General features: G+C 43.5%; 1 protein-coding gene across 1 annotated transcript in view; it reads left to right on the top strand.

Annotated features, from left to right (window-relative positions):
- ITGA8 (integrin subunit alpha 8) overlaps positions 1–27,433 on the top strand; it is a 145,267-nt gene that overhangs the window by 2,255 nt on the left and 115,579 nt on the right. Inside the window, exons 2-3 of the mRNA XM_048511358.1 lie at positions 5,851–5,975; positions 23,334–23,434. Coding sequence (XP_048367315.1) covers positions 5,851–5,975; positions 23,334–23,434 — 226 coding nt within the window. The remainder of the gene's footprint in view (positions 1–5,850; positions 5,976–23,333; positions 23,435–27,433) is intronic.

The following is a 27,433-nucleotide window of genomic DNA, read 5'->3' as shown; positions in this document are numbered from 1 at the left end:
CTCATCTGGAGAACCGGGTTTGATTCTCCACATGCAGCCTGCTGAGTGACCTGGGCCAGTCACAGTTCTCTCGGAACTCTCTCAGCCCACGTGGAGGTGGGCAACAGCAAATCATCTCCAAACATGTCTTGCCTTGAAAACCCTATAGAGTTGTCATAAGTCCTGAGGCTTGATGGGACTTTCCACCACATAGGTGGCTTATGGGGTGGACTAGGGCAGTGGAAGCACTTGAGCCCATCACTCTGATCAAAGCTAGCATATAGGGCAAGTTGTAGACTGATTCACAAATGAATAGTGTGGCAGAGAGAGGGGTATACATCAAAGGAATAAATTAATATCAGTTTCTCTGCTGTTCAATACAATGCAATTGTACTGAATTAACTGGAACTGAATTCAGTGAATGTGAATTGAAGTAATGGGAAAGGGAAGTGTTTGAGGTGCAGTGATGCAAAAGATCAACCAGCAGCATTAGATCTATGATGTCCCATTTAAACAAGCAGGCACAATTGCTTGGATTCTGCAGAAGGCAAATGGTGAATTAGTATGTTGAATGCAGAGGCGTAGCTCCAAGGGGATGGGGGCGTGATGCACCAGGCGCGCACCCCTGTGGGGGTGTAGTGAGGTCATTCCGGGGGGTGTGGGGGGCATTCCTGGGACAAGGGGGGCGTTCTGGGGTGAGATGGGGGTGGAGGACGCACCAGTGCACCGGGCGCTTTCCCCCCTTGCTACGCCTCTGGTTGAATGGGAGGGGATGCAGGCTGGAAGGAGGAAACGCTAATCACAGCCTTTGGGAAATGTATCATGAGGTGGTGAGATAAGACTGAAGGTTTGTCTTCTTGTGAAATAAGGTGGTATGGAATGACTGTATGATCTGGGAGGAAAGGCTGATGCATGGCTGGACAACTTCAAGTGCGAGCTTAGACTTTTAGTCACTTCCAAATCTCTGGTTCTAGGTTTTAGAACTGAATACTATATTATTGGACTGCCTCCCCATGCCTCAGGTTGTTTCAACACAGAGGTTTTGCTTCTGTTTGGCATTCTATCCTGAGTGGGTATGGGTTTGTTTGTTTTTTACTATTCACTTGACATTGTTTCCTAATCCTCCACGTTCCACACGTTCCCTTGCTTTTCTTCAAGCTTTTGCATCTTTTTGGGAACATCACAGTCGAAGCAACTTTGTATGCTCTATGGATGATAAGGTGGACATTTTTAAAGTCCCACCCACCTCAGCTCCATTTTCCTTGCCTCTGCCCCCCCTCCTGCAACCTTCATTTCTCCCAGAGGCATTTATTCAAATTGGCAGTTGACTTTTTGTGATAGTGTTACAGCATTATATTGATCTATCTACTTGCTCCTCTAAGTTTCAATGTTTTATTTTTTTTAAGAAGTTAGTCTCTAACCCAGTAGTTCTCAACCTGTGGTCGCGACCCCTTTGGGGGTTGAATGACCCTTTCACAGGGATCGCCTAAGACTCTCTGCGTCAGTGTTCTCCATCTGTAAAATGGATAAATGTTAGGGTTGGGGCAGGGGTGTAGCTAGGGAAAATGGAGCCCGGGGCAAAATCTGAGTTTTGTGGGGCCCCCCCATATAGGCAGTGTCCTTCCCCCACCATGACCAAACAACATTTTTTGCATCAGGTCATCTCAAAGTCACCATCACATTATAGAACATGCCCCAACACACAAATCTGAACACAGCCAGGGCTCCCTAGTTTAAACAACATTGAAAGTGATGCTATTTTTTGAAGGGGGGAATCCGCCCTGAAACAGCATCACTTTTAATGTTGTTTAAACTAGAGAGCCCAAATTCTCCTTTTAAATCCACCTTAAAGGGATACTCTGGACTCCCTAGTTTAAACAACAGTGAAAGTGATGCTGTTTCAGGGTAGATTCCCCACCCACCCCCCAAACAGCATCATTTTCAATGTTAGTTATTGTGGGTTTTCTGGGCTGCATGGCCGTGGCCTAGTAGATCTTGTTCCTAATGTTTCACCTGCATCTGTGGCTGGTATCTTCAGAGGTGTATCACAGAGAGAAGTCTGTTATACACTGTGTCCAAACTTCTCTTATAACAGACTTCTCTCTGTGATACACCTCTGAAGATGCCAGCCACAGATGCAGGTGAAACGTTAGGAGCAAGATCTACCAGACCACGGCCATGCAGCCTGTAAAACCCACAACAACCAGTTGAATCTTGTTGTGAAAGCCTTCGACAATACTTTCAATGTTTTTTTAAATCTAGGGAGCCCAGATTCCCCCTTTAAATCCACTCCAAAGGGGGTGGATTTAAAGCGAGAACCTGGGGAAAATTTGAGGGTGCCTCTCAGGGGAGCAATGTTTAAGCTAACAGTACTAAAATTTTAGGCTATCTTCAGGAGACTCTCCTGATGAAGCCACCCAGGTTTAGTGAAGTTTGGTTCAGGGAGTTATGGACCCTCAAAAGGGTAGCCCCATCTACCATTAGCTCCCATTGGAAACAATGGGGGATGAGGCACCCCTTTGGGGGTCCATAACTTTGGACCCCATGAACCAACCTTCACCATTATTATGATACCACTTAGGTTTAGTGAAGTTTGATTCAGGGGGTCCAAAGTTATGGACCCTCAAAATGGTAGCCCCATCTACTATTAGCTCCCATTGGAAACAATGGAGGATGGGGTCACCCCTTTTGGGGGTCCATAACTTTGGATTTCCTGGACCAAACTTGGCTGGTATCATCAGGAGAGTCACCTGACAATAGCCTGAAATTTTGGTGCCGCTAGCCTAAAAACTGCACCCCCTGCAGGCCAAAAATGGAAAAAAACCTAAAAAATAGAAAAAGCCACAAACGAACCTGCAATTTTGCGCCCACCCCAAGGGGGCACCTGGGGTATTTGTCCCCGGATGTCCCCATGGTGGCTAAGCCTCTGGGTGGTTCTTAAATTACTTTTTGCCTCAAGCCATTTGGGCTTAACCACCTATACTTTGAATTTTACTTATAATCAAATGGGCATCCAGTGCAGCTATTTCAGCAGCAGTGCAGCTAGAGTCCCACTATTCCATCCCTGACCATCACCTGACATCTGCATTTTGAACCAGCTAGAATTTCTGGACCATTTCCAAAGGCAGCCTCATGTAGATTGCACTGCAGTAATCTAGTGCAAATGTAATGATAGAGTATGGTCATGCTGTCGCCTGGTCAAGTCTCTGAAGGAATAGTGACAGCCAGTAAATCAGCTAAAGGTGCTAAAAGGCAGTATGAGCCCTCTAAATCCTCAGCTTTAATTAGGGGAGGGGATCTAGTTCCTTTCTTTTGCATTGGCAATGAAGTCTGCAAAGAGTACTGTTGATGGGTGAAAGTGGCCTTTAGGATCTGATACTGATTCTCAAGTAGAGTACCCTATAGAACAGAGGTGTATTGGGGGGAAATGGCGCCTGGGGACAACACTTGTTCCGGGCGCACACACACCCCCTTGTGCTCGGAGGTAGGGCTTGGGCACAGGGGTGGCTTGGACAGGTACCGCAGCAGTAGCAGGCCAGCAGCGGTCCCTGAGCCCCACCCCTGAGGGCCTGGGAAGGGAAGGAGGAGGCTTGGATGGGCACCATGGCAGCAGGCCAGCTCTGTTTTTAAGTGCCTCCTTTGTGCCAACCCAGCTCTTCCAAGCCGGGTTGGCGTTGGGGAAGAGGGGGGCAACCTCCACCCTCTGTCGTTGTGCCTGGAGTCATTTGACCCCACCTGTCCCCATGGACAGTACGCCACTGCTATAGACTTCCCAAATTGGATGGAGAGCAAAGTAGTTTGTCTGCCATCTTGTTAATTTATGACATCATTAATACTAGGTAGGGACAAGGGCTTTGCCAGTCTCTGTTTATGTACATAATGATGTTAGCCAATATGGTGTCACAGTTCAAACCTCCACTTTCTCATCAAACTCACTGAAGAATCTTGGGCCAGTCATTTTCTGTCAGCCTTAACCTATCTCACAGAGCTGTTGTCTGGGTAAAATAGGGAAATTGGAGGAAAAAATACAGCACCTGAAGGAAAGATGGAATCAAAATTTGATAGTCAAAAAACCATGGGGTGGGACTAGTAAGTCTGTTTGAGCTTCATTGGGTGCTCTGAAAAACTCACACATGGAGCATTACTCCTGAGTGAGCATTCTCAGCATCTTGTAACAAGGGAGATTCTATATTTGAATGCCCAAGTTCTATCATTAGTTAGCCTGGCCTTAAGTAGACCTTAAAAAAGTAGACCTTAAAAAAGTTGCCAGTGCTGCTCACCGCTATCCTGTTATGTGACAACAAACTACACACGTTAGTAATGAATTATGTAGAGTAGTAGCTGTCACTATGTCATCAGGCACTGATGGTCACTACCTCCTGAATTTAAGAATGAACGTCAGTCTTATGCAGGTATACTCAGAAATCTATTTGATGTTCAGTGGGCATAGTATTTCATATAGCATACTTTCATATAACATAATTTTTCACTCAATCTACGCATTTTGCCATCCACATGGAAGCCTGAGGAAACAAAGATGACTGTTGCTGAGAGGAATGAGTGGAATAGGAGATCCTGGTGAGTGGAATCTGGGAAGAAAATTTTTGCCGAGATTAATTTGTAGTCTCCCCTTTACTTTGATTTGCCACTTCAGTGAAAAGAATTAATCTCCTATCACTTTGTTGGGTGGAAGGAGCTATAACTCTACATCACCAGATAGAACAGCTACGTTGGGGGTCAGCTTTCGGTGGTTCTGCAGCCAAAGGTGGCTCAGTGTGAAATCAGATATGGTTGCTAAAAAAAATGAAATCTTTGTATTTTAAGTATTTTAAGGAGGGGTAGGTAGGCTGCTAGGATAGCCAGTATATGAAGGACCAAACAGGCAAAGACTAACTAAAGGACTTTTTAGAGATTCTTTACAAAAAAATGAAATGGTAGAAGGGAACAGTTGCCAGCAATCCAGGTTGTGAACCATGGCCAGTACTCTAAAACAATCATACAGGGTGTTCCTTATTACTTATTATCATGAGACTTCATGTGTGCCACTTTGTAGTAAAGGAATCAAAACTACCAGTGTTTGGGATGTAGAAATTGTTTGGGATTTTAATTGCCACATCTATTATCAGTAATATTAAGTAGTATACTTATCAGTTTGGAAATAGGCACTCTTGTATGGTTGACATCATTCTCCAAATTTTGGCTCCGTAATTATAAGGGGATCTACACTTCCTGGGCTAGATGCATGTTACTATCACATAGGGGTTTTGTAGAAGCAATGTAATTTGTTTTTAAATCAAAACACATCTTGGCCCTAAATTTCAGAACTGAGATACCTTTATTTGCATATAGGTATTAAATTTTGTGTACTCTTGGCTGTTCTTAAATTACCTTTGTCCTTTTTCAGCCAACGTAAGTCTGAAGACTATGTTGGTAAAAGTAACATATCAATCAACGTTGAGGTGTGTGGTAGGCAAAGGTGGGTGTTCAGGTCACTGTTCCCCAGAAACCATACTCCCTTACCCAGGCCTGGCTTTGCTTTTGCCCTTCTGTAAGCAAACAAGTTCCAAGGGAAAGTATTGTTTAAATAAATAATCACCTCCAGCTCTCCTCTGCCATTGATCTCTCTGTTGACCTCATAACTAACACCATTCTGGCTGCATGGGGACCACATGTTCTCATTTGACCTTCAGGATGTAGAGAAGAATTCAGATTTTTTTTTAAAAAAAGTTCTTTTCTTGGTTTGGGTTGTGTGTGGTTTTTTTGCATAATTGTAATGTCACTCTGCATTACAGTCTGTCCCTGAAACAATCCTGTCTTGGGTGTTTCCAGTCCACCATTGTTGCTCACTACATTTGTATGAATGTCTTGCAGAGTCAGTGTCTTGGTCGGAGCTCCGAAGGCCAACACTAGCCAGCCAGACATAGTGGAAGGAGGTGCCGTCTATTATTGCCCTTGGCCAGCCACTGAGTGCAAACCGATCCCTTTTGATACTACAAGTAAGTAAATCGGTCCTGCAGCATGGTGCGTATGGGAATGCTCAGATGAACCCAGTTTGTGGCGAGGAGGCTGCTCCGGTCAGCAGATTTCATACGCTCTTCAATTACGTTAGTTCCTCTGATCTCTCTCTCTCTTTCTGCTCCCAGAGGAAATGCCACTCTTGGATGTTTGTGTGTATGTGCTTGTGGGGAAGTGTTTAATGGTCCCCAGAGATTTAACTATGGCATGAACTTCAGCACTACTGCTTTCATTCTCCTCAGCTAAGATTTCTGGAAGTTTTTTTTTTCTCCTTGATGCGTTTATGCAATGTGATTTACACGGCAGCCCTTGTCAGCATTAAGTTTTACAAAGTCAGTTCCTTGTTTAGTGTTCCCCTTTCAAGAGCATAGTCAGTATTTAGCACCCTTCTCTACAAGGAGTTTTCTGTCCGGTTGGATGGAGCAAACCTTGTGCTACATGCTTATTTAATTCTTTTCCAAAGGAAGAGGAAGGATTTTATTTCAGAATAATGGAGGCTTGGTGGAAAATGACTGAGGCATAATATGGATGGCTTACATCTACTTCCCCTCCCCCTCTGACAGATGGTTTTTATTTAATTAAAGGGGAAACACATTTTAGACAATTTAGGCTGTTTATGTTTTCTGTTGTTTGCCTTTATGGCCCTTGAAAATCATTTAGTGCTAGTGTTTTCTGAAACATTAAAATGAAAAGGTTTCAATTTGAACATCTGATCTTTAGGAGCAATGTTTATGAATAGTCAAGTTTGGTTTAACATTTGTGCTTTCATGAGTGTACCAAACCCCATTTTTACAAATATAGATTTCAGAACTTCCCTCTGAGTAAGCCCATGAAAAATTAGTAAGGTTATACCAGTGACTACAGCAGTGTCTACTTGGGGATATGTCTTTCAGGCATGAAATCCGGAGGCAGGATCTGAAAATTATTTCACCATTAGACTAAGAAGCAAGACTTACTGGGCTCAAAATGGACTCTGGATGTATCCATTGTATAATTAGTACCAAGCCCCCAGCATATGAAATAGCTGTGAGACAGCGAAGAGTTAAACTTCAAGAATTTGTAGTCTCTTGTAGTTTCTTGGGTAGAGTGATCTTCTACCTCCATTAACTTTATGAATTCCCATTCACATATGCGATTTCCAGCTTTTTTTTCTTTTAAATGTTCTGCCAAAGATTCTTTTCAGCCTATGGGGACAGACTATCTCAAATGGGAAATATGTAACTGTTTTTCAGCATTGGTTAATTTGTGGTCTATAGGATACATTGGATTCTGGCTCATAAGTATCATTAGAGAAATGGACATATTGGATGAGGAGAGCTCCAGGCTGTGGCAGTTAACATGTGTTCTGCATTATTTTCCTGCAAAGTGTTGATTGTTGTGGTAGTGACCAATCCCTAGGTTATCTCTTGCCGTGAGGAAACTCTGAGCCTTTGTTTTCCTAATTTCTTCAACATATGACCGTTCCACTAGTTACTGTAGCCAGTAAAACAGCCTTCATGTGACTCTGTTGATATGCTACCAATGCGCAGAAATAACTGGATTGGATCCTGTTGGAGAGATCTGAATGCCCGAGGGGGAAGTGATTTTTTCCAGTTCCCCCTCCCATGGCAGCTCAACTCCCCCTCATGCTGTAGCTGGGATCCACCTTCCTGCAGGAACATCATTCAGCAGTCCCAAAGTCATCCTTTGCACAGTCTCTGTAGAATCTCTATAGATTTTATGAAATATTTGCATTAGCCATGGTGACTTGGGCTGCATTCAAATGTCATACTAAACCATGCTTTGTTTGAATTGTGGTTAATGCAGTAAACAGTTGTTATTCTACCAGAGAACAAAGCCAGGTCTGTATGTAAACTCTAGCTTGTCTGCTTTTAGGCAGCTGAAAGAAACTGTGTTACCGTGGCTTGTGAATTCAGGTACCCAAACAAACCACAAAGAATGCAAACTAGAGATAGCAAACAAGCTACAAAACTTGGTTTGAAATCTCAGTTTGGTACAAATCAACAAACCATTTTACTGTCTTTGTTCAAATAACTGGGGTTCCATCAAACCATGTTTTTAGTGGTATCTATATGCAGCCATGGTTTCTAATTACCTTGTCTTACACATATTTTCAGGCTGTTCTGGCCAGGTGTTGTTGCATACAGCACTCAATGTGTAATGACAGGTGCATTTCTCACTCAACTCTCCTGTATCTCAATGTAGCCCATGTGAAGATGTTTGAAAAGGTCTCTGATCTAACAATTTGTATCAGTTTGCATGTGGAGGTGTGGAAACTCGTTTCATTAATGAATAAACAACCACATATTTTTGTTGGAAATTGAAAATCGGCCGCAGCCCAATTTATTTAACAATATGTAATAACCTTGAAGCTGGGCGAGCATAACAGAGCACATCCTGGCCCCTAGGCAGCCACCGCTGAAGCTGGTTATAGGGCAGCCCCCAGCTGACCCCTCAGGCCCTTCGGACAGTAACGCTGTCCGGCACATCCCCCAAGGGAACTGGAACAGGAAGTTACTAGGTGCCACATGGACGCAAACCCAATTTGTGACACCCCTTCCTGCCGGGTAGCAAGCTCTCAGCGCGGCCCCAAGGCTTGCCTATCGAACTCTATCACCACCTCGGACCTCATATGGAGGCCCCCGATAGAATAGAATAGAATCGATGTGGGAAGGTCCAGCATGCAAGCTACTGCCTTCCCAAATAGGATGTGCTCTTATGCCCAAGCTGCCCAGTGAACTGCAACAAAAGTATAACATGAGTTAACATAACACCAAACCATTCTACAAGGGAGAGGAGGGAGGGCTTTTGGCTTTCTTGAGGCCGTTTCCGGCCAGCTCAGCCCTTTTATGGGCTGTCCGGTCCCTGTCACGTGGCGGTTCTGCCCATGTGAGCGGCCTCGTCCCAGCCGGGGAGGAGGCATTTCACTCCGTCCTCCCCCGCCGCAACAGTGTTGCCAGGGCTGATGCCTGGGGTGCATTTTTTCATGGACTAGGATCTAGGAGACCCCATTCAAATCCCCAGTTTGCCGTGGAAGCTTGTTAGTCACACATTCTCAGTTTAACCTACCTCAGAGGATTGTTGTGAGGATAAAATAGTGAAGAAGAGAATGATTGTGTAAGTGCACAGGATTCCCATTAGGGAGAAAAGCAAAAGTTGCGAAATCTTGTATGTAATCTCTTTTACTCATCATATCCACATACATTTTCAGATGCAGACGTGCCTTACACTCATATTGTTGAGCATGAGAAGTTGCCTGCAGTATGAACCAATTGAGACAACATGAGCCAGGCTGCACTAAAGAGAACAGTCCTTCTGATTGAATAACTGATGTCACATGGCAATACGTTTGGTGGCCCTGAGCAGAATCTATGACATGACAAGAGTGCTTTCTTCCCCTCCTCTTTTTCTTTGCCAAACAAGGTTCTCAATTACTGAAGAACAGAACGCAAGAATGGAACACAACTGGCTTTAATTAAAGAACAGGGCTGGTTCAAATATTGCTGTGTTTTTATAGATGACTTGGGGTTTGCTAACATCAAAGTTCTGAACAAAGCATAGAAGAGGGTGAAAAATATTGAACAGACTATGTCAGGTTTGAACATCCAGAAGCGCAGTGTTAAGCATACATTAAAGTTCAACTTCAGTAGTCGTAGATGAACAATAAAAGTTGACCAGTGATTAATTATGAGCCTTATATAAGTGCAGACCATAAACCACAGCTGTAGGCCAGCAGATAACGTTATCAGATTGAAAATGTCTCTGATTCTAGCCTGTTCCTAAATGGCCGACGCAGAGCTCCTGTGACAGTTTTTAATTCTGTGGTGGGGCTTCCTCTTTCCTCCCCACCCACTTGAGTAAACTGGCTTATGGAATGCTTCACGGGACTTGTAATCTTTCAATAAGGGGAGACTGTACGGCACACTTGGATGACTTTCTCACTTCCACTGCCAACAGAAACCTTCATGAGCTCAATGGAGCAGCAAATAGAATGCGAACACTTCCTACAAGTGGCTCTATGAAAGAGCAGTCGAAGCCCTGCTTTTGACTCAAACAAATTGGAAATGGTTATGATATACCTGCGCGTTAGTGTAACTAAATGCTGCCACCCAAGCTTTGCAGCCTGTGGCCAACTCAAATTCACAGCAGTGTCTCTGTTGCAGAGACATTATAGCAGTGTAGGAGGTTTACAAAGAGCTGCTGTTACCAAGTGGGCTACCATTTGTATAATCTTAAACAAATCTGATTTGTTTACCTTCCTGCTTTTTAAAAAAATCCAGCTTCGATGGCTGTCAGTCAGTTCAATTATGTGCAAATTGGCAGTGTCTGCTCATTTGCATTTTCTAGAAGGATGCTATTCAGGTTGGTGAATGTAGTGTGGTGCCCAATATTCCTTTACCAAATACCAAGCCCACAGAAGAGAGCAGAGCCGTAGCAAGAGGGAACTATGCTCGGGGCATGTGTGTGCCCTGTGCCCCTGCCACACACCCCGCCCAACCCTGCCCTGCCCCAGAACACCCCTGGAATGCCCCGGAAGGCCCCTGCCACACCCACGCACCGGCACGTGCCCAGGGCAAGGTGCCTCCCCGTTCCCCTGGGTGCTACGCCACTGGAAGAGAGTTTTAAGTAGCTTTATTTGCAAAGAGGGAGCCCCCCCCCACATGGTCAGACTCTGCTGAAACAGTATATACACAGCATGTGTATTCCTTTCTCCCGAATTCGCCATACCCTCAATATTTTTGAGTTCTCACTGCCCTTTACATACAGTATCTCCTTTTAATTGTTACAACCACCCTGAAGGCTATAACAGTTTTATTAGGTACCAAAGTGTTGTCTAAATTTTATATCCGACATGAGTTAATGTTAGTGCACAAATATGATATCCAAAAAATTACCTGTCTGTCTTCTCCCAGTGAACTAGTGTGGTCACCGAGGAGGAATATAGCAAATGTGATGCTGATGATTGTTATTTGCTAGGCTTTGTAAATTCTCTACTTTCTTCATATTTCATATTTTTAACCCTGCAAAAATTTCATTTGTTTTTCAGTGCTTGTCATTTGAGGCATGAGATTTTTAGCAGTAGGTTCTTATGCTTGGGAGCTAAAGGCTCAGTTACAATTGTTATTCCAATAAGTAATACCCTTTCTCCTTTAGTCTGGTTCCATTGCTTCCATATTTATATATTTAAAATATTAGTAGCACTGCTGTGCTGCATCGTTGGGTCTAGTTCTTGAGGCTGAATCTTGCACAAATGTTGTGTGTGCGTAATGTGCAGAAAGTTTAGTGTGTGTCCTGATTTTAGCGGAATCAAAGAGGAGTGAATCAAAGAACACTTTGGGCAACTGCACTGGAGGTCTCTATTTGCCGCTGTTTAAACAGAAGACAGTTTACGGCAGTGGTTCTCAACCTTCCTAAGGCCGCGACACTTTAATACAGTTCCTCATGTTGTGGTGACCCCCAACCCTAACATTTATCCATTTTACAGATGGAGAACACTGATGCAGAGAGTCTTAGGCGACCCCTGTGAAAGGGTTGTTCGACCCCCAAAGGGGTCCCGACCCCAGGTTGAGAACCACTGGTTTACGGAGAAAGGGGAGGGGAGGGAATTTCCCAGGGAATGCCATTTCAAGTTGAGTTCAGTCTGGGTTAAAATTGTTTCTGTAGGCTAATTCGTACTTTGCAGATGTACCAGTTGTAAATTGCTGGTCTCTTGGTGAATACTGAAAAGGAGATGGTGTTCGGGGCGGGGGGGGACACACATTTCAGGGAGTTGTGATTGGATGTGGCTACACAGTGCATGCTCCCTATGAGTTTATAAGACCCCCTTTCAGATATAGAAGCTGATCACCAAAAGTCATGTAGTCCACTAGCAATAATGTGATACATGCAACGGTCACCTCCACGCTTGACTATTGTAACTCGCTCTACGCGGGCCTTCCCTTGCGCCTGATTCGGAAACTGAAACTGGTCCAACATGCAGCGGCGCGAGCTTGCCTCGCTGGTGTTTCTCTCCTGTGATCATCATATTCAACCTGTGCTGCGCTTGCTGCACTGGCTTCCAGTGCAACTCCCAATCATCTCTAAGGTGTGGGTTTTAACCTTTAAGGCCTCACGCGGCCTGGGACTCCTCGTGATCTGAGAGACCGTGATTACCCCATATGCCCCCTACTCGGCCTCTGCTGTATCAGCAGAGGCCAATTTGCTGGCAAGGTTCCTGGCCCCTCGATGATGCGGTTGGTTCTCCACATCGGCCAGGACCTTTACGGCTCCTGGTTCTAGCCTGGTGGAACACTCTTCCTCCAGCTGTCCGGGTTCTGCGGGACCTTGATGAGTTCCGGTGAGTCTGCAAGACCGAAAGGTTCCACTGCCTTTTGGAGTGTCCAGTCAGCTGAGCTGGCGCCCCCTTCCCCCTCCCCCTCTCCTTCCCCCCCTGCATCTTCTTGCACATCGCTGATCTAATGCACTTTACCACCTATTATCCTCCCAGAGAGGAACCTGACCCCTCCCTTTTCTTTTACTGGGGTGATCTAAATTGAATTGGCCATAATAGGGCACCTATTATGATGCTAACCGCTGTTTTTAAATAGCTTTTAATGGTTTTTAGTATTATATTGTTGTTATCGATTTAATTAATTGTATATGTGAATGTTGTTCACCGCCCAGAGCCCCCAGGGGATGGGGCGGTTTATAAATCGAAACAATAAATAAATAAATAAATAAATAAACTTTCATAGTACCTAAAGCATGAAATGACCCTGTGTTGTAAACATGGCAACTGCTTTTGGGAGTACTTTCTCTAACTATAATAGGTTTCAGAAAGTTTTTAGGATCGTGCTGTAGTTCTTCAGATGGACCAGAAGAGGTAGTTATAGAGCAGCATTTTTTAAAGTGTTCATTTTATTCTATAACTTATGGAATTTAATGCATTAAGTTCAAACTTTTAGCTCGGTGTCATATCTGAATCCCTACTTTGTCACAAAAATATGTATTTATTTTCTGGAGAATACCTGTTGTATTTATTTACTTGTTTCTTTGTTTTACCAAGAAATACTAGTTCTAAAGCCCAAGACTCCTGCAATGCGAATTTGCTAATCATAAAAGATTAGGTGTGTGTTTGGTCCTTGCGGGTGTGCTCAGTCTTCTCTTGGCAACCCGTTTGCGGTTTTCAACCAAAGTAGAAATTTCCTCTCAAGAATAAAGCGAGAAAATCTTTGGCAAAGTGTGCTGCTGAGATAAAACATGAGGCAGTTTGACCAGAAGCAGAGCTGATTGTAACAAAACCCAGGTACTCTTTTAGCAGAGAATGTATTGCAAGACTCCGGGGATTTAATTACACGAAGAAAGTATTAACCGTGAACGTGGTGAGACCCTGTGGGAAATTATTACAAAATAGGATTTAGGTGTCAAAAGAAAATACTGAAAAATGAAAAGCTCATCCTACTGCTTTTGCACACCAGAGATTCAGGAATGGCCAGATTAACCTTTAGTGATTTATGGGCAGCGGTCTGATTCATGGTGGATGCATGGATCCCTTTATCTACTGTGGGTTTTGGCCAGATGCAGCTTAGTTAGCCTTGAATCCAAGGCTAAAATCAAAACTGTGTGTTTTCCCCTTTCTCCCTGAGCAATGGAATGGTGATACAGGTAAATATGTTGTTTAGGAAACCACAAGCAGATATTCCAGGGAAAGTTTGTTTGTTTACCGTGCTGTTTTTCCTTTATTTGGGTAAAGCTGCTTCTGACTGAAAGGAAAGTAGCCTGCACTGGAACTATTTATAAAATTGAATAAGGAACTCCCATTTGGATGAATTAGCGATTTCACAAGATGCTGTGTCTTATATTTGAGTGATTATTTCACTCTGTGTGTCTTGAGATGGATGCATGCAAGCAATCCTCTAAGCTGGATTTCATTATTTGTGGTAGACTTGTGGATTTGTAGAATCCTAGACACCCTGATAGTAATTAGTGAATGTCTTTTCCCAAATTCCAGTGTCCACTTCAATAAAGATACATGGAAATCACTTGCATATAGGAAAATTTGTGAAAGCCCTGTGAGGATGGTTGTGTTATGTCTGTGCGTGCCACTGTTTTGTTGCATGTGCAGCGAAGCCTCCGCCAATTTCATATGAAGCAGTCCTAAGTAATTAATGTGATTGGGTACCGCCCTAATTTAAGGAACAAGTACAACTAGTATTTCTTTGGATATTGCAGGGAATTGGTTTGTGTGAAAAAGAATTCAGATTTGTACCAAACAGTTAACTGATAAGAAAAATAATAGCTGACAGGAGTAATCTTTAGAACTAATTTTCAAAGAGAGAGAGAGAGAGAGAGAAATCACATGCTCACACATTTGTAACTTATTCTGAAAATTCAGTTTTTAAAAACATTTTTTAAAAGACTCTGCTAGCTTAAATAGAAGGTGTCAGGAAGCTAGAAGTTTGATAGATTGATAGTAATCTATGCATAGTGCATGGTATTAACAGGAAACTGAAAGTATTCACTTTTTGTTGTAAAATGAATGTTTTAGAAGCACATGCTTGGTCTTTTGTCATTGCTGCAAGTATGGATTCTAAAAGAGTTTGGACCCCACATTATAACTTGTCTGGAGCAATATTTTTTTGCCATTGCCTACTGAGGCCTACTACAATTTTACATTTCTGTGCTATAAAAGCCTCTCCTGTGTGATGTATCATGTATCATGTTTGTGCTACAAATGGAACATGGAATTTCATATCAGCACTGTACATTCTTAGTGGTATGTGACATATGGCATGGCTGTAGTAAAAGTTCCATGCAATACAGCTGTAGGCTACATGCAATACAGCCTGTAGCACTTTCACAGGGAGGTGTTTTTTCTTGATGTCTGCATAAGATAGAAGTGTTTGAAAAGGCCCTATGAAGACAGTTCTGTGGTGGGGGCAAACTTTATCATACAGCAATGTCTTTAAGGTAGCCAGCAAACATAGAAATATGTTTCCTAGAAACAGGAAAAGTAGGAAAAAAGAAGGGGAGATTTCGATAGGCAATGAGAGAGGAAAGGAACTGTCTGAAACTGCAGGTTATTCCAGCGCTGCCTAATATCTCACATTTAGTAGCATGAATCATCTGGAAATACTTACCTGAAGTGAAACTTCAGAAATATAGAGAAAATTCCCTGGCCAAAAACTCCATTAAAAGCAGAGATAAAGTATTCGTTTAAACAAATGAGGCCAGCATGGTAGCTTGAGTTCAGAGATAACAGAAGAAAGAGAATTCTACAGGGGTAAGAAGATACCTACCACAACTGGGAGAAGCAACAGGCAGTGCAAACTTAGGCCCTTTCCACACGGGCCAAATACAGTGCCCTGGGGATGGCAAAAACGCCGTCCCCAGGGAGCTGTTCGCATGGGGGGCGCAGCTGCTTCGCAGCCGCGCCGCCCTCGCTCCTCCCCAGCGGCACAAAGCCGCCATTTTCCATTTGGGGAAAACGGCGGCTTCCAGCCGCTGCCGTGCAAACGGCAGCAGCTGGAAAGCCCCATCCCTCCCCCCTTTGCCCGATCGACCTACCTTTTCTGCGACTGTCTGGCACGTTGCGCAGGGCAAGGGGGCGTGTCCCCTGGCCTCGGCGACGCACTGGACGGTTGCAGAGAAGGTAGGTCGATCGGATGACGGCACTCTGCGGCGCCGTCCTCCCTTTTGTTACCGGGACCGGGACCGGTCCCGGGGGGGGGGGTTGGGTCGGCATCATGCAAACAGTCCCGGGGTGGGGTCGGCATCATGTACGCCGACCCAACCCCCAGTGTGGCCGTGCGGAAACGGCCTTAGTTAAATTTGGTAAGCAGAGAGGTATGGGAGTTCATTTGGTAAGGAGAGAGATATTAGGAGGGGGGTATTGGGTAAGGAGAACTACACAGCTTTTGCCTTCTGAGCTCCAATATACTTTGATGCATCATGTGCTTTTGGGATGTTTAATCTGTGTTTACCGGTTAACTTTGGAATTACTATTTTACTCAGTCGTTGGTTAACCTTTAATATGGTGTCCAGTTCATGAAGATTTTGGGAAACAGTGTTTCCCTGCCAGCACCATGCAAACGGCATCGGGTTGGAAGGTCAGCTTTTCGGCGTCTCAATTTCCCCCACACTACCTTCTCTCTCTGCGGAGCTCTGCAGGGACAGAGAGGCATGCCCACACTGCCGTTCGACCCCCGGGGATCTCCACAGGGAGAGAGGGTAAGTGTGGGGAAACAAAATGGAGGCACCTCTGTGGGCTGTGGCCGTTCTGGGGCTGCTCGCACCTGTTCAAATGGCCTCAGGGGCTCCACCGGCATCATATATGCCGGTGGGAAGTTGCTGTAGTGGCCCATGTAGAATCCTCCTCAGTGATATGAGCTATGTTTTGACTTATATGACATCAAACACTGTGGGTGTTCATTACTCTCAACGCAGTTGAAAGCTAGTTGGCAAGAGCTACACCCTCTGCTGTACAGATAGGTTTTATGAAGGACCAGATGATTCCTGCCAATAAACTTCACAACCTTATCCGTGCAAATATGTTGGTTACATGTTTACAACGTCTTAGCTCATTCCTAATGCACAAAGTACAGCTCAACATTTTCTTAATGTATTCTTCATAGAACTGAACATCTACTGCATCATATGTTTTGGGGATATTTAGTCTGTGTTTATTCTTATCCCATACTTTGCTAGTCTTTCTTATGATGCCTTCCCAAATAGGATGTGTCTTCCTAATTTGCTCCAGACTCCAGTCCTTTTGTACATGTTTGAGATAATATTCCTGTGTGCAAAGTAGTTGTTGATTTCACCTTCTACCTAGAACCTCTTTGAAGATCTCCTGGCCTTCAGTAGCAAATATTTGAGGAGCCTTGGCAGAATGGGAGAGTGAACATGCTTGGTATGCGTATGACACCTTCTGTGTGGCACCTTAGATCCATGAAGTAACCTTTTGCAGAGAGGCAGTCAATACATAAATAAAGGCAGACTATTTTTATTTCTGTATTCACTTTTTATTTCTGTATTCACTTTCTGTATTCATTCTAAAGCGCAAGACAGATTACAAAATTTAGTAGTGCAATAGGAACAGTGTAAAACTTGTAATAAAACTTAAACAATTGGATTACAAAGTTAGAGAGTGCAGTAAAAGCATGGCATGATGTAAGTGCAAAATTTGGATTATAAAATAATGCAATAGAAACAAGAAATTTCTATTGTTATCCCCGCTTTTATTTAACATCTACATGCGACCCCTTGCTCAGTTGGTGCGGAACTTTGGGCTGGTCTGCCATCAATATGTGGATGACACCCAGCTCATTCTGATGATGGAGGGGGGGCGACCTCGGCCCCTGCGGCTCTGCAGTATTGTTTGGAGGCGGTTGCTGGTTGGTTGAAGCAGAGCAGGTTAAAACTAAATCCATCGAAGACGGAGGTCCTTTGGCTGGGCCGGGGTGGGGGACACGGGGATTTTCAGCCGCCGGCATTGGAAGGGGTGTCTTTAACTCCTACCTCCCTGGCTGCAGCTTGGGGGTCTGCCTGGATTTCTCCCTTTCCATGGAGAACCAGGTGGCCCTTTTACCACCTTCGTCAGGTCCGACGGCTGGCCCCCTATCTCTCCCAGGCTGACCTGGCTACTGTGATCCATGCAATGGTCACCTCCAGGCTGGACTATTGTAACTTGCTCTATGCGGGCCTTCCCTTACGGTTGATCCGGAAATTGAAACTGGTCCAGAATGCAGCGGCGTGGCTGCTGGTGGGTGGCTCATTCAGAGAGCATATCACCCCCGTGCTGCGCCGTGTACACTGGCTTCCAGTGGAATTCCGTGTCACCTTTAAGGTGTTGGTGTTAGCCTTTAAGGCCCTTCATGGCTTGGGACCCTCCTACCTTCGTGACCGTCTCACCCCATATGTCCCGGGTAGGCCTCTGCGATTGGCAGAGGCCAATTTACTGGTGCCCTCCGGCCCCTCCATGATGCAGCTGGCCTCTACCCGGGCCAGGGCTTTTACAGCCCTGGCCCCTGCCTGGTGGAACACTCTTCCATCAGAGGTGCGGGCCCTGCGGGATCTCGGTGAATTCCGCAGGGCCTGTAAAACAGTTTTGTTCCACCAGTTTTGGTGAGGCCAGCCACGGATTCCCCCTCTAGGATGCCCCTGTGTTGCGTGCTACTCCATCATTGGCACACCGGATATAATATCTAATTAACACTACTGTCCCCTCCCGGCCATATAATATTGCTGCTGCTGTGTTTTTACGGTTTTATAGATTTTGTAAATTGTTTTAAATTAACTTAGTTATTATTGTGTATAATGTTGTTTTTGGCCTGCTGTGTTTAATGTTACTATGTTATTGTTGTTGCTGGCCTGCTGTACGCTGCCCAGAGCCCTTCGGGGATGGGCGGTTTAAAATCTAATAAATGAATGAATGAATGAATGAATGAATGAATGAATGAATGAATGAATGAATGAATGAATGAATGAATGAATGAATACCATGAACTGTGCCATAAATTATAATCCTTGGGGCTTCTGTAAAAGCCTCCTCATGAACAATTCCATTTACTACAACCCTTTTTTAATTATGAAAATGCCTTTAAACAATTCTGTTTTACACACTCTGTAAAAAGGGACAACACTAGGAGGGTCTCCATAGGCAGCCCATTCCTCACTATGGGAGTGACAAAAGAGGATACTTAGGTACTGGCAGCTTCTGATCTTATCCATTTGTAGGGTGACATCCTCAGAAGATGAGTGCAGATCAGAAGATGTTGCAGAAATCTACTGGAGAGGGGTGGTCCAGTGGATATATTGATCCAAGTGTATGATGGACTTTGTAGGTGAATTGAACCTGGGAACTAACTGGTAATGGTAGCCAGTAGAGTGGCTGCTGAAAGGGCGTTGTATAAGAACATAAGAACATAAGAACTGGCCTGCTGGATCAGACCAGAGTCCATCTAGTCCAGCATTCTGCTACTCACAGTGGCCCACCAGGTTCCTTTGGGAGCTCACATGCAGGATGTGAAAGCAATGGCCCGCTGCTGCTGCTGCTCCTGAGCACCTGGTCTGCTAAGGCATTTGCAATCTGAGATCAAGGAGGATCAAGATTGGCAGCCATAGATCTACTTCTCCTCCATAAATCTGTCCAAGCCCTTTTTAAAGCTATCCAGGTTAGTGGCCATCACCACCTCCTGGGGCAGCATATTCCAAACACCAATCACACGTTGCGTGAAGAAGTGTTTCCTTTTATTAGTCCTACTTCTTCCCCCCAGCATTATCAATGAATGCCCCCTGGTTCTAGTATTGTGAGAAAGAGAGAAAAAATTATCTCTGTCAACATTTTCTACCCCATGCATAATTTTATAGACTTCAATCATACCCCCCCTCAGACGTCTCCTCTCCAAACTAAAGAGTCCCAAACGCTGCAGCCTTTCCTCATAAGGAAGGTGCTCCAATCCTTCAATCATCCTCGTTGCCCTTCTCTTTTTCTATCTCTTTGATATCCTTTTTGAGATGTGGCGACCAGAACTGAACACAGTACTCCAAGTGCGGTCGCACCACTGCTTTATATAAGGGCATGACAATCCTTGCAGTTTTATTATCAACTCCTTTCCTAATTATCCCCAGTATAGAGTTTGCCTTTTTCACAGCTGCCATGCATTGAGTTGACATTCCCATGGAACTATCAACTAAATACTTTATTTAAAAAATCAAGCAGAAGGTGCCTTCGTATAGTGTATGTACACAATTTATCTTTGCCAGTGCTGTGTATATTTTGTTGCTTATATCATCATTGCAGTAGATATTTCATAGACCTGTTGGTTCTGTTTGGGCACTCAAAACATGTCTGTGTTCCTAGAATGAAGCAGGATTGTACCAGTTGGCTCTCTCTTAGTCATCTGTCATATGGTGGTAGCAGGTACCCAGCATACATATACATGTGTAGGCTTTGAAGCCACAATTTTACAACATTTCTGATTGTAAATATGAAACCTACTCACATATACCTATGTGTATGTAAGGCTTTCTGTAGATATTTGGCTGTATACACAGCTGTCTAGGATTGGGACTAGTATTTGCGATCCCATTCTGCTCTATATGTGTATGTGTGAGTACAGTTGAACACTGGAAGAGAATTACTATGTTCAGTCTCTCATTTCCATTCCCAACCACCCTCTTGAATTCATTCTCAGAAGAACTTATGACAAAAATTGTTTTGGGTAGCAGAAGCATCATTCTCCCTAGTACAAATTTTAGATTTTTACTTCTGAATATCATTTTTATCTCCTACTCATGGACTTTAAAAAAAAAAGAGTCCCTAAAAGGTTAAAAGAAATTGTTCTGAGAATTTATTCCTTAAAAGGTTTGTGCCTTTCAAGCCAAGACCAAAGTTTTGTTTTCAATCAAGACAGCATATTTGAACAAGTTTTGTTTTTAGATATGGCAGGGTTTTTGTTAATAGCCTTTAAAGTATGAAACTCTGCTTATTTTCTTTGGGAGTCAAAAGGAATTTTACTTTTCTGAGTTTTAGATTAGGGCAGACTGTAAATGAAGTGGGGGGAGGGGGCCACTGCCAGACAGAAGATCTCCCCATTATTTTCGGGACTGGGCAAACTTCTACCTGATCCTGGCCCATATTATGTGATTATTTGATTTGGGGCAGTGGTGGCTAAGTATAGGCAAGGAACACAGGACAGTGAAAAACTACATTTGGGTACTGGTTGTGGTGGGTTTTCCGGGCTGTGTGGCCATGGTCTGGTGGATCTTCTTCCTAATGTTTCACCTGCATCTGTGATTAGCATCTTCAGAGGCATATCACAGAGGGAAGGAAGTCTATTACACACTGTGTCTAGTGTGTAACAATACAATACATTTGGACTGTGCAGAAATTACCCAAGAAACAGGCAAATGATTTAAAATACACAGACATCCTAAAAAAAATCAGTGAACAGTCTAATACAAATTGATATGCGTAAAAACTCGACAATACATTTGGGTGGTTTAGAATGTTTATAATTGTTTCTGAATTAAATTTTATATATATATATTTAAAAATATGTCAGTTACCAGCCACTTCTTTCATGGTTAAAGTGAATCACAAAATTGAGGGGGGCATCAATGCAGAACTGTGAAGTACACAAATCTGTGGTACTGTAGTAAGAAGACTGAGAGAGTTACACTGCTCTGGAGTTTACTATTAACTACTGTACTAACATGTGTTTTGTTTTTGTTAATATAAATAACTGGATATGACACTGAGAAAATGCTTTAAATTCCTTCTTTGACAGTGTGTGTGTTTTTATTTTTACTTAGCTTGAATAACAAGGATAGGTTCTGGTGAAAAAAGAATTGACAAGAACCAGAAACAAAAGCAGGGGTACGCAGATACAAGGGTGGGGGGGAGGTGTATACGTTTGCTTGTGGGTATAAATAGAGAAGTTCATTAGGAGTGACTGGTGAGGGAGGAACATAGCTTAGGCACATGTGGGAAATCAGTTTACTTCAGAGGACTGAGGGGTGAAAGGAAAAGATGTCTGCTTTTTATTAAAACCTGAGATGCCTTATAATTGGGCTGAGTTTTTACCCAGATGGCTTTTCTTATGCTGACATCTGCGACATGTATATAAAGCAGCGTTAAAGAGCTGTCTCTTGTGGCAGCTTGTAGGCATGTGATTCTGCTCAGATCCTAAGTCCTGGGGTATCCTTTGGGCTGGCTGTAGAATTATGGATGGTGAGAAACTGAATTTGCCTAACCAAAATAGGGTGTGTTTCATGTTTCATCCCATTATTCCCCTGCAAAAAAGTGACACTTAATGTTTTAAAACAACTTCTTAACCGACCCTTAAACATAGGGTTTGGGAGTGTCCAATCATTCAGTTTTTTTGGGATTAAGTTATTACGCAAATCAATTGTATTAGACTGTTCACTGATTTTTTTTTGAGGATGTCTGTGTATTTTAAACCATTTGCCTGTCTCTTGGGTCATTTCTGCATGGTCCAAATATCCCTGGTTGAACAAGGGAAATACCCCAGTTTGGCCAAGAAGTTCACATGGTTCCCAGTCCTAAAGCAGGTGTGTCCCGCAATATTTCCCTCATCCTGGAATTTTAACAAAATCACCAGTTTGGCAATTCTTTTCAAAAATTGTGCAGTTAACCTGCTACCATGCAAACACCATGGGAGCAGAACTAGTTAATTTTTCCTACTCAGGCACCTGATCTCCTTGCCCTGCCGCCTGCCCCCCTGATCTCCCCACCTGACATCGTGCCAGTTTTCAACTCTGCTGATCATTGCAGCCCACCCTTCCCGAAACATTCCCCCAAACACATATTTTGCTCATGGTATCGACTGGGTGCCATTTTGCCTGGGTTAATCAGGACTGAAGTCCCCAAATATCCCCATTTTCTTTTCTGTACATGCACTGGTTGTTTGGAGCACATAGTTAGGGAGATGCGCACTTTTAGCCGAATGTTAGTGGCCATATTGGGTGGGAGGGGAAGTCTCTTGTTTTCTACAAAAATATGAGAACATGAGTGGGAATGTGATATGATGCTGGGGCCCATCGTTTTTAGCTGCCGCTTGCTCAGTGGTGGGATTCAAATAATTTAACAACCAGTTCCAGTGGTGGGATTCAAATAATTTAACAACTGGATGTATTGTCGAAAGCTTTCACGGCCAGATTCAACTGGTTCTGGTGGGTTTTGCCGGTCTGTGTGGCCGTGGTCTAGTGGATTTTGTTCCTAACGTTTTGGCTGCATCTGTGGCTGGCATCTTCAGAGGTGTATCACAGAGAAAAGCCTGTTTCACACTGATGTGAAACACTGATGTGATGTGAAACACTGATGTGAAACACTCAGTGTGAAACAGACTTTTCTCTGTGATACACTTCTGAAGATGCCAGCCACAGATGCAGGCAAAATGTTAGGGACAAAATCCACCAAACCACGGCCACACAGTCCGGAAAACCCACCAGAACCAGTGTTTACAAGCACCATTTTAACAACCGGTTCTGCCAAAGTGGTGCGAACCTGCTGAATCCCACCACTGCCCTTGCTATGTTGAGACCTGTGCTGGGCCCTATCCAGAACTGGAAAGGGGGGGGGCTTCGTTTCCCCCCACTGCTGCCCAAAAACTACAGCCAATCAGAACATGGGACACCAGGGATGTTTGTGGAGCAGTGGGGAATCAAACCCAATTTTCCAGATTAAGGTCCACCTGCTCTTAACCACGACACTACACTGGCTAGGAATCAGATGATCCTAACTGATATAGCCTTCTATTTTCTTCCATGATGATCTTTTGATTAGTTTATTTAAATACAAAAATGTTATCATTCTTTATTTTTTGCTTTTCCAGACAACAGAAAAATCAAAAGCAATGGTACCCGAGAACCCATTGAATTTAAATCATATCAGTGGTTTGGAGCAACAGTGAGAGCTCATAAAAGAAAAGTGGTGGTAAGTTTTGGTATTTATTTTTGCTTAGACAATATTTCTTACACACACACACACACATCTGTGAACCTTTGATTCTTACATTAAATGTGCCAACTGATGAGGAGTCTGTGGTCTACTTGCTCAGCTGAAGGTATCTGATTGATCACTGTTGCCCATTGTGACTAATAGAACCAATCCTTTGCCTTTTTAATATCTGCCAGTTTTCTTTATATCCCAATTATTTGGAGAGAAATCCAGCAAAACCCAATCACAGTCCTTGGAACCTTCAGAGAGAGAAGGGGAAGGGAGGAACGGAGGGAAAAGCCATTTAACTGCTGTTGGAGTCAGAGAGTTTGATGGTTCCTTAGGCAGGAAGGAATCTTGTTCTGTCTCCCATCACTGCAGGTAGAAGTAGGCTGTCTGTGTGGTGGCCTAGTATGGCACACACTGGTTAATGTCTTCCAGGTTTATTTGGAAGCTGTGGGGCAGATAGAGACCTGTGGTTTCTCAAAGATTGGGAACCCTGAGGAAGAAGGTAACTGAGATCTTCTGCTTTCCCCAACTCATCACACCCAGCAACCCTTCCTCCTCCCCCTTTATTGAGAGGAATAATATAATATCTGTGTTGGAGAATGTGTGAAGCTAAGTAATCAAATCAGTATCAAGCATGCACGGTGCAGCAACAGGGACTTTTTCTGTGATCATTCCAGGCTTCTGGAATAGCCTACTACAGTGGGTTACCTTTGCTCTCAGTTTTTAGCAAATTAGGTTAAATAATTTTATTTCAGAGGAATGTAAACTTTTTTGGTAGATTTGACTGCACTTTCTATCTGTGTTGTTATTTTATCATGTTGGTGGACTGCTACCATGTTTTTGTATCCACATAGTTTGTTGTTGTGTTATTTGCTGACATGAGTCTAAGAAGATAGGATGGATATAAATACTTTAAATGAATAAACAAATAAATAAATAAATAACACTATGCAATGCTAAAAATGCATATCAGGGCCCATTCATTCCAAACATTGTGTGAGTTACTCAAGGCTAGAGGCCAAGAGTGGGAGATTGTGGAAGTTTGTGTGTATGATACCATGAAGACAGAGCTTGCTATAGCTACGTATCTACTAATTTCCAGTATACCAGGCAGGGGGTCTCAGCAACTGGCTTGCAAATAATCCAAAAGGAAAGAAGCAGGGCATTTTGTGTGCAATTCTCAAGACAGCAGTAATCCTGTGCAGGCCAAAACTATATTTGGGGAAAAATTCTGGTCACAGTGATTGGGCAAGGTCCAGTTCTGAAAGCAATAGATTCTTGGAAAAAAGGGAGGAGGTTGTAGCTCAGAAGGGGCTTGGACAGATTTATGGAGGAGAAGTCGACTTATGGCTACCAATCTTGATCCTCTTTGATCTGAGATTGCAAATGCCTTAACAGACCAGGTGATCGGGAGCAACAGCCGCAGAAGGCCATTGCGTTCACATCCTACATGTGAGCTCCCAAAGGCACCTGGTGGGCCACTGCGAGTAGCAGAGAGCTGGACTAGATGGACTCTGGTCTGATCCAGCTGGCTTGTTCTTAGAAGTAGAGCATCTACTTTACATGCAGAAAGTATCGGCATTTTCAGTTAAGAGGATTAGGTGGTGAAAGATCTCTGCCTGAAATCTCGAAGAGTTAAACTAGACAGTGCTGGCCTTCATAGCACAAGGGTCTGCATTGATGCAAGACAGCTTCATGAATTCAATGGGAGATTCCAAGTTGGCAATCTAACTGGTCAAAAAGAAAAGAAAGGAGTTGGCAATCTAACTGGTCAAAAAGAAAAGAAAGGTGTTTCAGAATCATAGGTGTGTACATGATTGCTCCAGAGCTCCAGATGGGTTATCTTGACCCATTTCAATATGGATTCAGACCTGAGTTTGGGAGAGAAATGGCCTTGGTTGCCCTGATGGATGAACATTGCCCGGAGAGTGATGGGGGAGAGCAGCCCTGTTGATTCTCCTGGACCTGTCTGTGGCATTTCATACTATTATCTGTGGTATTCTTCTGGAAATGTCCCCTTGATGCCCACTGGGGTTTCTCTCTTGCCCCCTTGTTTTGCTGTGGCTATAGGCTAAGGGGAGACTCCTGTCACTTCCTCTCTGTCAGCCTTGAAGAAAGTGCCTCAGCCTTTCCATCCCTTGCCATTTCTGCTGAGAGAGACAGGCCCACAGGACGTGGAGCTGCTAAGGATTTGCCTGCCAGAGAACTGGGCTTAGCCTCCCAGGCTGATGAAGATAGGGGCATTGAAGAGCTGGCTGGAGGTCAGCCCAGCACCACTGCCTGGGATTTGGTGGAGACAAGTTTAGCACTGCTCCTGGAGAAGTTTGGGAGGCCCATATTTGGGACATTCCCAGACGCATCCTGATGAACCACTGAGAGACCTTAAATAGCAATCTGATGGCTTGACACAGGGCAAAGATGATTTCTGAAACAGTTTTATTTTATTTTAAGTATGATTGGAGTTGGTTAGGGTTGCCAGCCTCCAAATGGGGCCTGGTGATTGCCCACTATTACAACTTATCTCTAGACAATAGAGAACGACTGCTTTGGAGGATAGCTATATGGCATTTTACCCTGCTAAGGTCCGTTTCCTCCCCAGGCTATTTCCTCCACCCCCCAGTCTCCAGGTATTCCCAGTCCAGAGCTGGCAACCCTGAGTGTGGTCCTATTCTAGACAGTCAGAATAGAGGTGTTCCTGGCATCAAAATGGAGGAGGTGCAGAAAAACCAATAAAAATGGAGGCTTGATAGCAGAAATGTGGTTTTTATTTTACTTCATACAGTTATTGTGAGGATAAAATTGAGGTTGGGAGATCAGCGTACACTGCGCTGAGACCAACTAAATAAACACACATATACTCTGTCTCAGAAAAAGTTGTCAGTACAGTCAGTTGAGGTGCAGCAGTTGAGAAAATTGTATGGTTCCACATTAGAATGTAGTCCCAAATGAATATGAGAATCATCATTCGTTTTACATGCTGCCTTTGTCAAAACCATTATTTTGTGCATTACTGAACATGGTACTTGGACACAAGAGCATTTATAGTTCATCAAATGACTATCACGGAGCAGGTCTAAGTAGAAACTGGGATTCAGGTAGAGCATTCTACAACAAAAAAGGTCTGGCATGTTGAGTTCTGTGGTGGAGGAATATAAATCCTACTAACATCTTTTTCTGAGGCAGACTATAGTTTGTTTTTGTTTTCATTTTTTTAAAAAAACACTGATTGAAACCCCTAGGTGGAATTCCATAATGACCTACTTATGTTCCCTTGAGCAGTTTTGTCAACAGCTATGGTAACGTGTTCTGTATACACAGGCATTTTACATTAGCAGTTAATGCACTGCGATTTAATAAAAAAAACCGAATCAAAAATGACAAAACATCTTGCAATGTGAACTTTTGAGTTGGTCATGCTTGATTTTCCAAACAATTATGAAGCAACAAGTGGATTCTTGGGATTTGTTTTTAAATGGTTTAAATTATTACTTAATGGGAATAAAGAAAAATGCTTTGCTTTAAATAGTCACTCATGTGGTTAACCCCAGAAAAGGAGTTTGACATAAAACAGGTGATGAATAAAACATCACCCTCTTCTGTTACTGGGCTAGCATGCATGCTGAATTCCCAGCCAGAATCCTTCTGAGTTCTCATATTCCCAACTTGGCACTCTTTCACTGGTGAATGTACTCTTTATTGCAAAGTTGGTTTCCAGAGTAAATAATTGTCAAAAATAAATCTCATGGATGCATGTCACCTGACAACCCTCTGTGGTTGTCACGCATGTAGTTCAAACTTGGCACTTTTTTCCTGCATCATATAAGATCAAACACAATTTAATTTAGCTTGGAGAGAATAAGAAGAGCTGCAGAAGGAACATGCTGTCATATTCTTGAAATGTAGTCTGTTCATTTGGAGGTAGTATTACGTCCACTGCATTATGCTCCAACAAACAGAAATTAGCTCCAGTCTACTGGTGGAAGTCCC

This window comes from Sphaerodactylus townsendi, linkage group LG11 (assembly GCF_021028975.2).
Source record: "Sphaerodactylus townsendi isolate TG3544 linkage group LG11, MPM_Stown_v2.3, whole genome shotgun sequence".
In the NCBI taxonomy this organism is placed as follows: domain Eukaryota; kingdom Metazoa; phylum Chordata; class Lepidosauria; order Squamata; family Sphaerodactylidae; genus Sphaerodactylus; species Sphaerodactylus townsendi.
This window is presented reverse-complemented; position numbering and strand designations above follow the sequence as displayed.